At 47.9% G+C, this 18,241-nt stretch overlaps 1 protein-coding gene and 1 long non-coding RNA gene across 4 annotated transcripts in view; one reads left to right on the plus strand and one right to left on the minus strand.

Annotated features, from left to right (window-relative positions):
• Window positions 1-222: 222 nt before the first annotated feature.
• LOC115510803 lies at window positions 223-3,027 on the plus strand. The gene is made up of 2 exons (XR_003967841.1): window positions 223-953; window positions 2,047-3,027. It is a non-coding gene; the product is annotated as an uncharacterized LOC115510803 (long non-coding RNA).
• Window positions 3,028-4,483: 1,456 nt separating this feature from the next.
• REEP1 (receptor accessory protein 1) overlaps window positions 4,484-18,241 on the minus strand; it is a 110,922-nt gene continuing 97,164 nt past the window's right edge. Inside the window, exons 7-10 of one of the 3 annotated variants that reach the window (XM_030311043.1) lie at window positions 15,969-16,004; window positions 10,305-10,456; window positions 7,493-7,560; window positions 4,484-6,528 (exon numbers count right to left, since the gene is read on the minus strand). In XM_030311043.1, coding sequence (XP_030166903.1) covers window positions 6,525-6,528; window positions 7,493-7,560; window positions 10,305-10,456; window positions 15,969-16,004 — 260 coding nt within the window. In that variant the 3' untranslated portion in view covers window positions 4,484-6,524. Of the gene's footprint in view, window positions 7,561-10,304; window positions 10,457-15,968; window positions 16,005-18,241 lie in introns of all 3 variants that reach the window. The other 2 variants (XR_003967842.1, XM_030311044.1) reach the window with 2 other exon arrangements.

Raw genomic sequence — 18,241 nt, forward strand, 5'->3', positions numbered from 1 at the left:
TTTTTTTTCAACGTTTATTTATTTTTGGGACAGAGAGAGACAGAGCATGAACGGGGGAGGGGCAGAGAGAGAGGGGGACACAGAATCGGAAACAGGCTCCAGGCTCCGAGCCATCAGCCCAGAGCCCGACGCAGGGCTCGAACTCACGGACCGCGAGATCGTGACCTGGCTGAAGTTGGACGCTTAACCGACTGCGCCACCCAGGCGCCCCAGGGAAATGAGAGTTTAAAATTGTTGATTATTTTTAACAAATGGTAATGGCTTAACTATTTCCACTTAGGCTTATCTAGTTGCAAGGAATTTGAAGTTAGAGCAGGCATAAGAAGACTGAAAGCCAACAAGTTACCTCAAGCAGTGTGACATTATTTGAAGTATGTGTGCCTGGGAACTCAGGAACCACCTCACCAGCTCCATCCCCCTCCCAAAAATAACCCCCAGGTCTCAGGAACGAACAGAAATTGTAGGGTGTTCCAAGATCCAAGGCACCTCTAAGGGCCTCAGGAGCAAAAGATGCTAGATTTTTAGGGTTGGGGGTCTGCCATGCACGTGACTCAGTTTCTGCCCCCATCATAATCCTAGCTCGTACCTTTCGGGTTGTTTTCTGCGTCCTAACCCTCAGCTCCCATCTCCAGGCTCCAGTTGCCAAGAGTCTCTAACTGGGCCAGCTTATCTCTTTACACCAGGTCTTCTCAGGGGTCATTGACCGGTGTCAGGAGCCCACCCTGCCTCAGTTGGTTGTGTTAGCAGGTTCACATGGAGCAGTTTCGCTTAGAGGTGAGCTTGGGGTTGTAGCACACATCTAGTATGCTAGGCTTATTGGTTCATAATAGTTCTGTTTCTTGGAACAGGATTTTTATAGGGAGAAGAGTAAATCAGCCTTTCTGTATGCCCATTCATGAAACAGAAGAGGCTTTACACGTGAGGACAAAAACTTCTTATTCAAGAGTTGAAAGGTACTGTATTTTCTAAAAGATGATTTATCTACCAGAGATTTCATGTTTTTAATTGTGAGGATAAACATTTTCCAAAGGCACATTGTAGACACTAAGCAAGAGTTAAGCATTGTTCATTTGAAGAGGGCTGGGTAAGAGGCATTAAGGAAAATTCTCTTCACCGTGTGGTTAAAGCTAGGGCAGTGGTTCTGAGCTGTCCCATCAGAGTCATCTGGGAAGCATTTTCCAACAAGAGAGCACTTGGCCTGGTTGAAAAACCACTGTAGATCTTAACCAACTTACAATGGGGTTACACCCCAGTAACCCTATTGTAAATTGGAAATATTGTTAAGTCAAAAATGCATTTAATACACCTAAGCTACCAAACGTCGTAGCTTGGCCTAACCTACCTTACATGTGCTCAGAATACTTGCATTAGCTTACAGTTGAGCAAAATCATCTAACACAAAGCCTATTTTATACTGAAGTGTTGACTGTCTTGTGTTTATTGAATACTGTACCAAAAGTGAAAAACAGAAAGGTTGTTTGTGGGTGAGGATGGTTGTAAGTCTATCCGTTGTTTACCCTTCTGATCACGTGGCTGACTGGGAGCCTCGGCTCGTTCCCACTGCCCAGCATCACGAGAGAATATCTTACCACGTATCACGAGGCCAGGAAAAGATCAAAATCAGAATTTTTAAAAGTACGGTTTCTACTGAATGTGTGTTGTTTCACACCATCATAAAGTCGAAAAATCTAAGACCATCGTGAGTCACGGACTGTGTCTATTTAGAATTCTGCCTCAATTACTACTTCAAATCCTTTAATAGTTGATGATAAGATGAAGTTTCTCTATTGTTAATAAAATAAGGTTAAAGATAACCAAGTTGAAATTCTGTGGCAAGTCAGGCTAGGATTATGAGAGGAACTTCTTGAAACCAGTGTGTGTTCCTTAAAAGGAAAAGGGGTGACAATAGAGTGTTCCAAAACTAGAAGGCCACCTGTATGTCTGTTTATGTGACCAATTAATAAAGAGCAGACATTTGATTGGAGATGAGGTAAGACTGCAGCATGCAGTGGCATTCTGTTTTGATGGGTTTTCATTTTCTTGTAGCTTCTGACATGGCAGAATCTAAGCACTTACAAGGTTTCCACATCACCTCTCACCCGCCCAGCTCCCGCCTCCACTCACCCCTGGTAGCAGGATGGAACTGGTACCTGAAGAAGTTGAGGAGGAGGCCACTTTCCCACTGCCTCTGTGACTTCGCTAGTGCAAATACAGACAACAAAGCTCTCAGTTATAGGGGCCTCAGAGCACCTTGGTTTTTCCCGTAGACCCAGGGTAGGAGGGGTAGAGACCAGGACCGGCAGCCAGACCTCAGCATCCAGACACGGACTGAGGTGTAAGGGCTGCCACACTTGTGATTTCGGAGAAAGGGAATTTTCGTGTATATGACTTTTGTTTTATGGGTAGCAGGGCTTATCATCGACACTGATTTTATACTCTGACAACCAAACATCTTTCATTAAAGAGCCTACTGAAATGGCACCGAGCTTTATGTGAAGGTATAATTTATTGAATACCAACTGCGTTCCAGCATAGGGATGGGCATATAAATACAAAACTGAATCCTCATTTCAACTTTGCAGGGGAGGTTTTTTCTTTAAGTTTATTTATTTTTTTAGTAATCTCTGCACCTGTTGTGGGACTAGAACCCACGACCATCAGATCAAGAGTCTCACACTCTTCCAACTGAGCCAGCCAGGTGACCAAGGGAGATACTTTTTAATCCCTGGTTTAGATTTGAGGAAACTCCAGCTTATAGAAGGTTAAATAAATTACCCAAAATACAGCTAATAAGTCACAGAACCTAGGTCTAACTTCTTGGAATCCTATGCATTTCCTGGAGTCTTTTAACATGAAAATTCGTATCTAAATCAAGTGACTATGACCTAGCACTATAAATACTAAATACTTATTCATGACACTGTACCAAGTCAGCCTTTGCTTTTCTGTTATTTGTCAGTTCTTCACCTGGTTAATCTCAGTTCTGTTGCCATCGGACTTGGCTCAATAAATGAATAAATGAATGGAGTTTTAGCCTTTCTTTCCACCTCTTTGTCTTCCTTTCAGCCTTCTGAATGTGGTCCTTTATCTGCTGCTGCTTTCTTTTATAGCCCTTATGCCAACCATACAGCATATAAGACTATAAAGGCAAAGAAAATGAGTGTTGCATTTTGATGCTTCAAATTTTGTGTTCAAGTCTTTGTGACCACCCAGTAAAGCTTATATGTGCCTGTTCATATTTTTTTTAAATGTTTATTTTGAGAGAGAGAAAACGTGTGCACGTGCCTATGTGAGCAGGGGAGGGGGAGAGGGAGAGACGGGGAGAGAGAATCCCAAGCAGGCTCTATGCTGTCATCACAGAGCCTGACGTGGGGCTCGAACCCACGAACTGTGAGATCATGATCTGAGCCGAAATCAAGAGTTGAACGCTTAACCAACTGAGCCATCCGGGCACCCTGTTCATATTTTTAAGTAAACTTTGCACCCAGCATGGGGCCCAAACTCAGGACCCCAGGATCAAGAGTCCTATGTTCTACCGACTGAGCCAGCCAGGTACTCCGCCTGTTCTTTTTTTTTTTTTTTTTTTTTTTTTTTTAAGATTTTTAAAAATTGTTTGTTTTTGAGAGAGGGAGAATACAAGTTGGGGAAGGGCAGAGAGAGGGAGACAGAGGATCCAAAGTGGGCTCTGCACTGACAGTGGAGAGCCTAATGTGGGGCTCAAACTCGTGAACTGTGAGATCATGACCTGGGCTGAAATCAAGAGTTGGATGCTTAACCAACTGAGCCCCCCAGGTGCCCCAGCCTGTTCATATTTTAAAGACAAGGGCTGCAGCAGTATTAAGAGCACCCATGTCACTCAGTGCTCCTCTGCACATTCTACCCTCTTCTGACCTGCACATGTACTCCCTCATTTGCAGGCGAGGGAACAGGTACCAAGAAGGAAAACGATAGACCAAATTTCTGCTTGCACAATTAAAACTGCTTACCAGATGAGCTGCTCTATTTTCATAGCCACACAGATTCCACTAGTGACTTTTAAAAATGTAAAACATACTACCAGGTTTATATTTACATGATCAACTGTTTTTCAAAACACCCATTTTAATTTTTTTCCACCACAACAATTCTATGCAGTAGGCATGGGGCCAAGGCACCAGGCCAGTTAATGACTGAGCCCTCAGCTTCTAAATCCTTGCTACTTTCCACATTTTAAAAAAGTATTTTCCCTTTCTGGGGCTCCTGGGTGCCTCTGTTGGTTAAGCATCCCAACTCTTGATTTTGGCTCAGGCCGTGATCTCATGATGATGGGATCAAGCCCCATGTTGGGCTCTGCGCTGAGCATGGAAACTGCTTGAGATTCTCTCTCTCCCTCTCTCCCTGCCCCTCCCCCCACTCAAGCTTTCTCTCTTTCAAAAAAATAAAAATAAAAATAAACATTCTAAAGTATTTTCTCTTTCCTCATAAGCTCGACATTACAAAGATGTTTTTTAAAAGAAAAACGTTAAGACTTTATTCAAGGTATATATCAGGCATTGTAACAAAACAGCAGAACTTCAACCTTTGGAATACTGTAATTTTACATCCCTTTGATGCACAGTCCAGTATACTATTTTATCACAGATCATTCTATAGGGACTACAGGAATAAACTAGGGAAACTGCACAGTCACAACCGAGAACGTCAGCTCTTTGAGTGTGTGCCATTTGAGAATGAAGTACATCCTTTGCCGTTTCCAATACTGTGCAAGGCAAGGACTAGGAAGATACTCAGCTGTGGTCATGGTGGACAAGCACTGTTATCACAAACACACGGACAGTTTACACACATTTCAGAGGCCAGTGAAGTGAGCAAGCTATTCACACAAAGCCAGGAGGGATTATGACTCCATTTCCTAGTGTATAAGTACACCGCCCCATCTTACCTCCTCAGAAACAGAACAGGTGCTCAACGGCAAATAACTAAAAGTTATTACATGAAAATTACAGACTTTCAAGCTAGCATTTTGTAAACAGCCTATGTCTGTAAATCAGGAAATTAAAAACGTTCAGTTATATCCTCTAGACAGAACACCACAGCACTACATGTACACTTGGAGGCATTCACATTTTATGTCAGTCCATACACAAATATACAGCTTGTTGGATAAGTAAACACATTTTGCCAGAAATATGACAGCTGCTCTCATTTGTACAGTGAGTGTTTTTAAGAGAGAAACCAACTCCCTAATCAACACTTGAAGGAAAAATAGTTACATTTACATTAAGACAGCAGTTTGGATACCTTTAAATTTTTTAAATCTTGAATGAGCAGTAATACAGCATGTCTGAGAGTAGAGTGCTTCAAACTTGTTTTTGGCATAGTTGAGTGCAAACTTGATAGCTTGTACTTGTTAAAACTTTACATTGTAAAATGGTGAAAATATAGTTTGTTCACGAAGGATCTCTGCTGCTAAAGGCATTTATTATTTTGGCAAAGAAAAGAAAAAAACACTGCTAAAAAGCTGCTTAAGCTGTTTCTGATAATTCTGGGTACTCCCAACTAACAGGTAAATACATTTAAAGCATATATTTTTCCTCTGAAACTATTCAGTGAGCTTTAAGAAATTAGATTTTCTGTCTTCCCTAATGGGTTTAGGGATTGGTGGGTGTGGGGGAAAGATCATAAAGAGCCTATGTTTGCTCTCTGAACCACAAATTTGCTTTTAGGTTTGTTTTCCTAAATCCCATTGTAAATTACAAACTCACCTTCAGAGGAATTGTGGGAAGAAGGGATTTAAATGTGCATATCTGGCAACAATCAACTTCAGGTAAAACCCTTTCTCGGGTGGCTAAGGTCCAGCCAGTGTGCCATCAGCAAAGACTACTGATATATGTTGGTGTATGTAGATCAGTAATGAGACGGTCTTTAACTGGGCCTGTTTATAGCCGGTTGACAGCAAGTTCTATGTGGTACATAACACTAATTCTCTAGTCATCAGGGCATATCTATGAACAAACACAATCCAAGTATTATAAGTGACTGGTTTGTGACCACTGCATGCATTACACTGAAAGAAAACACCAACTCTAAGCACAAATATACAAGTCCTACATTTTAGGCTCAGCTCTCCAAGGGGGTGGGGAGCAGCTACCTCGGACTGAAATGCTATGTAAACCAGATTCTTCTTTTCAGATAAAGTTCTCAGTCTAAGTAGAGAGTCCCCTTAGCTAGTGCTCTATTATACTAAGTGATCTCGGCTTGCATAAGACGTCTGGTAAGACGCGGAGTGCCCATGAGTGCGACTTCTCTCGTTCACATTCTGCACAAGCCGGGAAGGGTGTGAGCCGCAGCTGCCCAGGGAGCTGAGCAGCAAGTCAGTCCATAAAGATCTCAACCTCTGAAACCTTTCTAGAACCCAGCATTTTGACAGGTGTCTCAGACGTATTTGACAGCATATCTGAAACATAGTTTTAGGTTTGTTTTGGGTTGATTGGTCGGTTTTTGCTTACTGTTCTCTTGATCAAGTGCTCAGATTATAGGCTCCTCTACCTGGGGAAATAAGTCACAGAACTGGTTACTATGAAGGAGAAACAATCATTTGTCAAGCACTGATGGAACACTTAAAATGATTCCTCACAACAGCCCTGTGAGTTCACATCCCCAGGAGGTTTTACCAAAGGTGAGCCACCTGCCTAAGCCATTGGTACATCCCTCGACAAAATTCAGAAGCTCTTAACCCAGAATCCAGGGGGAGACAAGCTTCTTGTGACCTCTCTTATTCTGGGCTGTTCCCCTGGCCTCATTACACTCGTGTCTGTCAGTACAATATTGTCTGTTCATTCCAAACGTCTCTGGTCTATTGACTTAACATCTATCTGAAGAATATGGACCATCGTCCTACAGGAAAAGGGCTGTTTTACTGGAGTTGTATTTGGAAGCTTTATAAGCACATCTGAGACATTCTCTAGAATCAAAATAATTTTTTACATATCTCGTAGTTTTCTTACATATCAGAACCTCTGGCAGCCCTTGCGAGTCCATTACATTAAGCCAAAAGCCATAAATATGTACACCGTAGTCCAAAGTATTAGTACCAAGAACAAAAAAAGTTTAAAAAAATTGCTTTGTTTGCATTTACAGGACTAAAAACGAAGTATGCAACAAATAAATTACAAATGTACATCTCAGCAGTGTGAGGGTGATCTCTTATATTTCTAAAACCACACTGCTGACAATCCAATTGCAGAAAATTACTAACCTCAAGACTTAAAGGTCACACCCCCCCCCCCACACACACACAAGCTACCTTTCCCTTTAGCCTCTCCCCAGCAAAATAAAGAAAAGGAAAATAAAAATCTTAAAAGTGTAAGAGGAGAGAGAGAAAAGGCTGTGTCTGTGAGGCTGCACACTCAAAGCACGCCAGCTTGCGGATTTCTATGTTATTAGTGACTAGCTCTTTAAGGCAGAGAAGAAACATTCTGTGGGTCCGGTGCTGTTGGCTCATCTCACTCACGTGGTTTCAGTGGCTGAGGATGAGGTACTTTTCTTCCTAAAGCGGGATCGAAGGACTCTAGGCGGTGCCTGGCAGAGAAAACACAAAAAGGCATCCCTCAATTTGGTGTATGCATTGAACCTTTAAAAAAAAATTTTTTTTTGAACATTTATTTTTGGGAGACAGAGCACAAGTGGATGAGGGGCAGAGAGAGAGGGAGACACAGAATCTGAAGCAGGCTCCAGGCTCTGAGCTGTCAGCACAGAGCCTGACGCGGGGCTCAAACTCACAAGCCGTGAGATCATGACCTGAGCCAAAGTCGGACGCTTAACCGACTGAGCCACCCAGGTGCCCCTGCATGGAACCTTTTGAGGCGAGCACCTGTGTGCATTTTGTGTTGAGACACACAACTCCTTTGGTACACGAACACTTGTGTGACACAGTTGGCTGGGTGGAGGGCTCACTCCTAAGCAGGAATCAGGGTCACACCCCAGCATCCTGAAGCTGAGCGCCTCCCTCCCTCTTCATGCTCCCTAAGTCCCTGAGTCTTGGGAGCAAAATGACCCTAACAAGTGACTCAGCACAGAGAAATGCCTCCCTAACTCTTCCCTTGTCTTTGTTATTTCCTTTGGGAACCAGCCTCATATTTCTAGGTACGTGCTAAAAATTTCCATCACCAAGTTTCCAGTGTTCTTTCTGGATGTGAAATCTTTAATGCACAGCAAGCCACACAGCAAAAGGAAACACTGTCCTTAAGTATAAAGGTTTCCACCTCATCTCCCCTACAAATGACTATCAAGGGAGCCCTCCTACCATGGGACACACAGATCACAGAAATTCCTTCTACAATGAAAGAAAAAGAAATTTTTCTCCTGGCATAGCACTCAAGGCCGGAGGGGGGGGGGGAGGGGAGGAGGAGGGAGGAGGGAGTGCAGTCACACAACTGGCTCCAAGCTACCCTCAACCCTTGTCTCTGTCCACTTCTCTCTACTAACTTTTGCTGTGGCATCCTTCCACACCTCTGTTCCTTCTGACCTGAAGCCCTTCCCGTCCTTCTCTGTCTTGCTGTTTATTGTCCTCTCTAGCACCCAGCTCAAAAGTCACTCCTGAGCCCCTCTCCTCACAGCCCAGTGACACACAACCAGGGTCACCTTTGTTCTCCTAGTGTTTTGCACACAAGAGGACATCAGGGGACTTTGCATCCTTGGCAGAGTGTGTTTGCTCTGGTCCCTGTCTCCCCCTCCACACTGTGAACTTCTGGAGGGCAGGTCCACATTCGCCATTTCCCAGTAAGTAGCTCAGTGCCTGGAAGGCACACAGAAGGGAAGGAGGGAGAAAGGGAGAGAACAAAACAGGAAATAGGAAGGTCTGGTCTTCCACATCCCCAGTCCCTCACATCACCATTTTGACTAGGAAATGTTTACCAGCCACCTCTGGACTCAGAGTAAAAGAGGAATCAGGGAAACCTACCTTTAGAAACCTGCCTTAGGCTGTTTAAAGTAAACAGTAAAGCAGCTTGTGCCGTTTTAACACAACAAAACCAAAATGGCAAAACCCTTAGACCCTATGATGTTTTGGGCACCTTCCATGTGAGAGCTGAGCCCCTCCCCCTATCATGGGTTGGCTCAGGCTGTGTTGGAGCGAGAACATCTTTTACCAAAACCTCTAACTTCAAAATTGATCCGTATGTGCCCCACCCTTGGAAAGGAATCTGATGAACTCTGTGTACACTCAGTGGTAATAACCACGGTCCTAGTCTGAATGGGATCGATAGGTCATGGTGCTTGAGTAGGAGAACATTTCAATGCATCCCCTCAACTAAGTCTCATGGGGTCCCTACGCTGAGGACAGGGGGACTCCCAACTTGCCTCAGATGGACTTTCAGGCCACAGTATTTAGCAGATGGGGCATGGGAGAGGAGATGTGAGGGGCAGAGAGGAAGGCTAGGGGGTCCCCAATTCTGCCAGCTCCACACCTGAGTCTAAGACTGGTGACTCCCTACCCACATCACAAAGCAAGGCCCCAAGGCTCTAGGCTTAGCCCTCCTGCTGCCAAAACTCCATCCACACCTACAACTGGCCATAGTACATCTATTAAGTATATTTGATTTAGGTCGCTTTAGAGGGCTGTGCCCTTTCAGTAACATTTTATCAATATTGGCTTTATACTAGGCACTATTGCTGTGTCTTGAAGATACGATGACGAACATGCTTTATTTACAAAAACTTGTCAAATAACACATTTTCTTCCCCTAAAACACACATTGGGGTTGCTTTTCATTTCTACATCATCTTATGTTAGTAGTTGTAAATTTTTGATTTCTTAAAATTTTTATTAAAAAGTTTTTTAATGTTTTTTTATTTTCAAGACACACACACACACACACACACACACACACACACAGTAGGAGCCGGGCAGGGAGAGAGAGAGGGAATCTGAAGCAGGTTCCAGGATCTGAGCTGTCAGCACGGAGCCCAACACGGGGCTCGAACCCACGAACTGTGAGATCATGACCTGAGCCGAAGTGGGATGCCCAACCGACTGAGCCACCCAGGAGTCCCAGTAGTTGTAAATTTTTAAATCTTATTCTAAATGCTAGATCACCTCTCCTATTTCTAAATAAAATGAGCAGAGTCTTTTTCACCCCTCGGCCAGTCTCTGGATGCTACCTAGTGGTCTGTCCTGTTTGTTTGATGGGGAGAGATCTTCCTACCCCAGGCGCTCGGGAGGTGCTGGGTGCCCCAAGGGATGCCACTCCTGGGCCCCCCAGGTCTCCAGGGAAAGGCCCTTGTGCAAACACATGCTCCACCACACAGCCCCAGACACCGTGTACCTCCAGGGGGAACTCCGTCTTTCGAGGCGCCTTATACTTGTACATGAAATCCAGCAGATCTTCCTCCTCCTCATCCGAAAATGCCAACGGGTTTTGGACCTCGTGGGGCTCCCAGGCCTTCACACCACCCTCATTCACATCTCCCTCAACCACTTAATGTCCATTTACAATCTATACAAAGGAGACAAAGTACAGCAGGGAGGGATCAGCGGAGAAAGGAGCCAGGAAGGGCAGGCAAGGGCAAGGTTAGGCACACAGCATGACGAGCCACGCCTGTTAGGACAGCCGAGGTCCCCGTGTCTGAAGAAGCAGCCAGTATCCCCCGGGCCTCCCTGCAGGCTGGTCCAGGACTGTGAGGTTCCAACTGGAGACTGGCAGGCACTGTGCACAGGAACAAGCACAGGCTCCGGAACCTGATAAGCTGGTGAGCAGAACCGATAAGCTGCCAAGGGAGGTGGGGGCACCGCTGCCCTGGGACAAGGAAGATGCTACCTTAACTGAGAGGTGTCAAACCCTGCAGCTTGGACATGTGACGCCACACCAAAGAGTGCTCAGGGGAAGAATCCCCTCTAGAACGGATCAGTGCGGTGATCTGAAGAGGGGACTAGAGCTCCCTCTCTTACACAGACGAGCCATGTTGACAGTGCATTACAACTGCATACTCAGCTCACGTGTTCTTCAAGACAGGATGTCAAATGCCAGGAAGCCTTAACAGAGAACCTTAAGTGAAGTTATGTAGATGGTTCATTTCAAAGGCCAAGTCCTAAAGAAACAAAGAAGCCTAGTGGAAAGAGAATCTAGGAATACCCTTCCCTCCAGAATGACAGCAAGATTCCTGTTTTAATCTGCCTTGGCTAAATCCACAGGAAAAACTCCAGAATTAATTCATGTCATGGAATGCACAGGTTTTTTTTAAATGTTCAATCCTTAAGCATATTCCACGTCCTCCTATTTAAGCCGAGATATAAAATATTTCCTGCCCATACCTGGCTTATCTGACGCTCAAAGACATATCTTTCTAGGTTTCATATATTGTTTTTACCTAGAATCACAGACTGCAGATGTATGGGGCCCTCAGATCATCCGGTCAACAGCCCTAAGGCCTGCAGGAGAAAAACAAAAAAAAACGGACCTCTTTCTGGAACACCCTGCTCGGGAACACCCTGCTCCTGGAACACACAGCCATCAATGTGTTCTCTCCATCAACACACAAGTCACTCGACTATATGAGCACCAGGTGTGGGTGAAGCAAAACTCACAACAGACCTTTATCTCCGGCAGGTTTTCCAGGTACTGCTGCTGTATTCCCAACAGCCAGCAGGAGGCAGCATGAGAGCTCGGTTGCTCGTTTGTCTTCACCACAAATTGCAAAGCAGAACTGTAGGCTGGGAATGCCCTGCTCTGACAGCTCCTTGGTAAGGGCCAAGATGGAGCTTGTTAACCTTCCTTTGATTATTTTGCTCTGTGCATCCCCCAGCCTGGGGGGTGGGGTGGGGTCAGGTTGTCCTCTGGGCCCTTCTTCCCTTGCCCAAATCAGCTGCACCCTCAGGACTCTGTTGAACATGAAGGCTGGCAACTCCAGGGAGCCCTCCCTGGCCTCCTCACCCTGCGACCACAACTGCACGTGGCATCTGTACCACGTGACTTGCGTGGCGTGCCCGGGTTCTCGTATCGGCCTCATTCTGTCTGCCTCAGCCTGACAGAAAGCATCTTGAGCTTTGGGGACCGTGGCTGATCCTCGGTGCCTCTGAACACGGATGCAGGGCTGGGCACCCAGTGGCTGCCCATCCACTAAAGCAGGTGGAATACAGGCATCATCTGAGAGCTTAGGTCTCATCCCCAGTCAGACCTTGACACCCATCCACAGAGAAATTCCTTCAGGACACAGATACCTCTTGCCTGACAGGAGGAAAAAGAAACAGGCCCACCCAGGGCCAAAAGGCCTCAGACCAGGACAGAAACCGCAGAAGCAGCCTGGCCAGGTCTGCCTCGACACGAAACTGCATCCTGGGTGTGGGCCTGGGGACTGGTTGGAGTCTGTGCCTCTGCACATGGGGTTCCCTCCAAATTTTGGTCCAGGGCTTTCCCTGTGCTGTTGCTATCCACTCCTTAAGACCCAGAGACAACCTGTGTGGGGAGTGACTCTCACTGAAGTTCATGGCCACAGCAACCACCTCTAAACCTCAGGTGATGGCAGCCAAGACCTTGAGCCTGCAAAGCTGCCACCCTGGTGCCCAAGGCTGGGCAGCCTCTAGGAAAGGACAGGAGTCCCTGCTGCTTTCCGCGGCCTTGCCTGACGTTCGATAAGAGTGAACGTGTCAGCAGGACCACAGCGGGCTGGCACGCAGCTCCACATCTGCTCTCTGCCGGGGGCGGGGGGCGGGGGCAGGGGGCGAGGAAGAAACTGGCTGAGTCTCAGAGCCCTTGGAGGCCTGAGTAGATGTGTATGCACGGAGCCCAAGGCTTCCCCACCCCCATAGTGCCAAAACACCCCCAGATTGTTAACCACCAGGTTAGCAAACACATCCCACACAGCACACGTTAGTGGGAGCCATTAATGGAAGTCAGCAAACGTGTTGAAGGAGGGCACACCCGTCTGGAACACTTACATCCGCGTCCCCGACAGCCACCGAGGAGAAAGAAAACAATATTCTGTTAGGGAAGGGTCTCTGGGGAGAAGACTCACACACACGTGCGAGCGTGCGTGCATACGCACAGATCCACGCACAGACATACACTCACTCGTTTCCCACACTCTAAACCTCACACAGCCACTGCTGCTGTCTGAGGAAACGTACTGCCTGGGGCCACTCTGGGAAAATGCAATTCTCTCTCTCTTTCAGTAGGAGGAATACAAGGCATGACTTTGCTTTTTTAAAATGAGGCCCCACACACTTGATTTTTCTATTTTAAAGGGAAAAAAACCCATCTTTATGACTAACTCCAAGCAGTAATACAAACTTCAGTTCTACATTACATCAGGGCAGGTAGGGAGAAAAGGGACAGGAAAGAGCTGTCGGGCGGGAAGGAGAGAGATTAATAGAAAGAGACCCGTGCAGGAAACAACAGGGAAATGGCTGACAGAAGGGCAGAAATGGAGCTGAAGTGGGAAGAGAATGTTCTTGTGGGCTCTGAGATGCACAGATGAAAATCATCTCAAGGGACCAGGAGGGGCTCTGTGACCAAAGTGTCTGTGACCCCCTGAAACCCTCTCCCACAGCATCATTGCCGGAGAGCTGGCCTCCAGTCCCCCAACACCATTTGCTGACACCTCACACCGGGCACCCATCACTTGCAGAGATGGCCACACTTTATGGAGGAGGGGACCGAGCCCTGAAGAGCTGAGGGACTTTCCCACTCTCACAGACGGACGAAGCTGGTCTTGCAAGCAGACCTTAGGGAGACTGGGAAGTGGGGGACAACTCCAGGGCACTGGGTGTTAAGAGGGCCTGAGAGAGGGAGGGCTGGAGCAAAGGCTCCCAGATCACAGCTCTGAGCAGGGCCACCCCAGCCCAAGGCCCCCACCCAGCCCCGCCTGCTGCCCACTCCCCAACACCCCATCCTCACAGCTCCTGGGGAGAACAAACTCAAATGCCTACAGTCAACTGCAATTCTATTTAAATGCACTGGAAACACAGCCTCTGATTTGGAAACCGTCAGGGGTCACAAGAGGTGAGGGCTTCCCAGGGAACAGCGCAGAGCAGTCCCATGAGGAAAGAGTGGAGGGGAAGGCAGCTGTAGTCTCCCTGGTCCTCCAGGTGGTAATATCCCAGAACTAGAGGCTTTCAGAATGGCTCGAGGAATTTACAAACTCAAAACTGGTCAATAGTTAGAAATAACCACAGTCGCCTGAGGCCTCTGGGACCCCGCTCGAGGTTGTTCCCCAACAACCAGTAGGTCCACCAGGTCCAAGCATTAGCCTCTAGCACTGGAATGCAGCCCCTCCGTTTGTTTCTTCCTTTTGAAAACTGAGATATAACATGACATCGTGTTAGGTTTAGGTGTACGACATAATCATTTGAGCCATATACATGTGTATATATACATACACATATACGTATACATATACATATACATATACATATACATCCCTCTGTATCTGATGTGGACCAGGAGGCCCCTGAGGGACACAGAGCTGGTCAGAGTTAGAGCCAGGTTAGCACACTGGTCTCCACTGTCGCCCTGCTCAGAACTCCTTTGACAGTCGGTTCTCATTGGGTTTATGGTCTCCAAAACCCCCAGGTCTTATATAGACTTTTAAAAGCCTTAGTGTCGAGAAGCCTTACAAATGAAGAAATGAAGGGGAAAGAGGACACTTCTTAAATGCAGCTCATGTCCTCTACTCCCACCACTGCAGGAGACACGGCCATGCCTCTGCAGCCCCAGTGCTAGTTGCACAGGCAGTGGTGGGTGCCGTGCCTGCCTCCTCCCCCCTACCGCCCCCCCCCCATGCCAGCCAGCAGCTGCAGATGGGGTGGCCTTTTGCCTTCAGAGCCAAAGGCAGATTCTCCGTGGAGGGGCGCCCTCCGTGGAGGGGCGCCCTCCATGGCAGGTGAAGGGGGAGCTGGGTCTGTCCAGCACCATCCCCAGTCCCTCACGTATCTAGTCAAGGTTAGGGAAGCAGCAGGAGCAGGGCAGGAGAGAACACGGCCGACCGCGGGCGGCCGGCCATGGCTGCACCAAGCCATAGTTCGCTCACAGGGAGGGCAGCCGCACCGGGAGACCCCAGGCTCATCCCCTCTCCCGGAGGCTTTCTGGCTGCTCCCAGCTATAATAAAAAGCCTTTTCACAGACATTTTCACAACCACGCAGTGAGGTGGGGAAGCAGGACCTTTATCTCTACTTTAAGTTGTGGAAACCGAGGCTCAGGTTGGTTAGGTGGTTCACGCACAGTTACAGAGCTAGTAAGTGGCAAAGCAGGACCAGGGCTCCCTTGGCTGCACCTGGACCAAAACCCCTGGAACTACAAGGCTTCATCGCTTCAGAGGACCTGGGTAAGTTCCTGTGTCCTCATCACCCACAGCACAAGGAAATATGACTCTGTGGCAGTTTTAAAATATCTCCACACATTTTTTGATACTCCTCCCTTCATGTGGAGATTAATTCCCCTCCCTTTGAGCATGGGCTGGACCTAATGACTCACTTCCAACAAACAGAAGAAGGCAGAGGTGACTTCAAAAACTAGGTCCTAAAAGATACCGTGGCTTCCTGCATGCCCTCTCTCTGTTGGATCACTCACTCTGGGTGAAGCCAGCTGCCATGTCGTAAGGACACTCAAGCAGCCCCAGAGAGACCCATGTGGTAAGAGGACCTGAGTCTGCAGCCAGTAGCCACAAGAGAGCTATCTTAGAAGTGGATCCTCCAGGCCCAGTCAAGCCTTTATGTGACTGCAGCTCCGGCCGACATCTTGACTACGCCTGTTCACAGACCCTGAGCCAAACCACCAGGTTAAGAGGCTCCTGAATTCCTAGCCTGCAGACACTGTAAGATAACACAGGTTTGTCATTTCAGGGGGTTGACCTCCTGACTCCTGCCACCCCCCCCACCGCCGCCCAAGACTATGCAGCTGAAAGGGAGCCCCAAGGTCAGGCGCCAGCTTATGGTTAGAACCTCCTCCTGAGGCGAGAGTCCAGCACGCTGCACAGAGGCTGGCTGCTTACTCACCTTTCCGGGTCCTGCAGGTAGAGCAGCAGGTACACACTGTGGGGATGGGGGACATCATCAGTGACACCCCTTACTCAATGGGAACCAGCCCCAGCAAACAGGGAGGCCCCAGTGAGGTGTGGGGATTCCAGTATGTTCAATATAAGGGCCCTGGGAATGCGGGTCTCTGTAGAGACACCAAGGTGGGGGAGGAGATCATTCTAGACTCAGCTTCCCCTCGGGTGCTAGAAAATGCCCTTGCCCGGCCCACACAGGTCAGTCCTTATATCCTCTGAGAAATAATTCTAACCGCACCTGCTTACACACCCCTCCACTCTATGCCTTCCAGTTCAGAAGGATTTCCAGAAACCCTTCTCAGACTGACCTCTGACTCCCCAGATTGCTTGGTATCAGTCATTCGGTCAAAGGCCTAAGTGACTGTTGCCTTGTACACTCCACTGGTCTTGGTGCACATGTGGGCCTTGGTATACAGTAGGTGCTTACTAAATACAAGTTGACTGAGTGTCTCCAAGTTCATGGGACGCATGGATCATCCTTTTAACACCACCTCCACTCTTCCTGGGGTTCAATGCCAGACTTCCAATAAATGGTGTCTAAGATTCTGTAGGGAGGGCGATATGTTTCTGCAAATTCCATATTGTTATTTTACACCATGGGCATGTATTTTTATTTTACATATATTGTTACATTATATCTCACTGTTTTGTACATTTTTTCACTAGCATCATGGTTTCAAGAACGTATTGTACATTGTATGTACATTTAAACCACTGCTGCCATACAGCTTGCTGGGGTCCAGCCACCACCTCTGACCTGTCCACCCCCAGACTGCCTTCAACAACTGCCACCTGTCCAGGGTTTGCAAATTCTCTTGTTTGCTCTCCTCACAAGCCCAAGACACAGGCTGAGTAGGGACTACGGTACCCGTTTTCCAGAGGAGAAAGCTGAAGGGAACAGGGCTCATCTTCCATGCCAAGGTCAAATTCCCCGGGAGTGACCACCTGGGGTGTCATTCTGAGAAAGGTTCGGAGGCCGAACATAGGCTCAGTGGGGACAAACGTGGTAGCTGCTTGGCAACATGTGCCTCACCTGCACTGCTCTGCACAGGCCTGCTGTCGCCCTGCCAGGATGGAAGCCCAGACTCAGGCCCTACCTCACCGCGCCCAGTGTCCAAGGCCCACATAGCGGGTAGGGAGGGCATACAAACCCTTGCAGCTGGGTCTCCTTTGTCAGACTTTCTGCCAGGCACATGGACCCCCAACTGCCCCAGAGCCTCTGATCTGGGTGCTTTTGCCCCACCCATGCCCAGGTCCTGGGTCATCTTTCACCCGTCTTTCGTTCTGAGAGGACTTTTATTTTAGGTCCCAGAACAGCTGGAGTGAGCGCCACATGGTCCCCGCCCTCCCTGCTGGGTCAGCACCTCCCTTCTCTGCCCCCTGGAATCACAGGAGCTGTGGCCCAGGGTGAGCAGGGGGCAGCGCAGGGTCATGTTGCAGCACAGCAGGTTCTCTGGTTCTCCACGAACTCTACCTGCTCACCTGCATCCAGGGTGACCCCACAGGCTCGCTGCTCCACTGGCAGAGGGCATCACTGCCAATGGAAGGCTGCAGGGCCAGCGCCAAAACAAAGCATCCCAAACCGTTTCTACTCAGTGCTGGTCTGGGAAAATGTTCAAAGCCCAGGAGACACTTCCCATCGCCTTCAGACCTCACCAGTTCCCAGTTCTGAGGCTGCCCTAAATAATCCACCAGGAGGAGGTCTGGGCAGGAGGCCTGGATTCTGGTCCTGTGTGGCCTTGGCACAGTGCATGACCTCTCTGAGCCTACTTCTTCCACTTGGTTCACTTTATAATGACAACACAGAATCACAGAGGGAAAGGGACTGTGGAGCCACCTGGGCCCCACTTGCTGGCCAAAGCAGGAAGACCTCCCTAGAGCCCCGGTGCGTGACCATTCAACTTTGGTTCGGGCCCTTCCAATGTCAGGGACCTTACTACCTCACAAGGCAGCCTACTTCTCTCTTGGACACTTTCATATGAGAAAGTGCTTTCATAGGTGAGTTAGATAACAACAGGAACAACAGTACCAGCTACTACGTAGACTGCGGGCATGATCCTAAGCACGTTTACGTGGATTATTTTATTCAAATCCTCACAACAGTCCTACAAGTAGGTATTGTCATTCCTTGTGAACAGATAAGGAATCTGAGGTTCAGAGAGGGCAAGAGCATGCCCAGGTCACACAGCTAGTAAGCAGCTACCCTCTTAGAACTTT

Source organism: Lynx canadensis, chromosome A3 (assembly GCF_007474595.2).
Source record: "Lynx canadensis isolate LIC74 chromosome A3, mLynCan4.pri.v2, whole genome shotgun sequence".
Taxonomy (NCBI): domain Eukaryota; kingdom Metazoa; phylum Chordata; class Mammalia; order Carnivora; family Felidae; genus Lynx; species Lynx canadensis.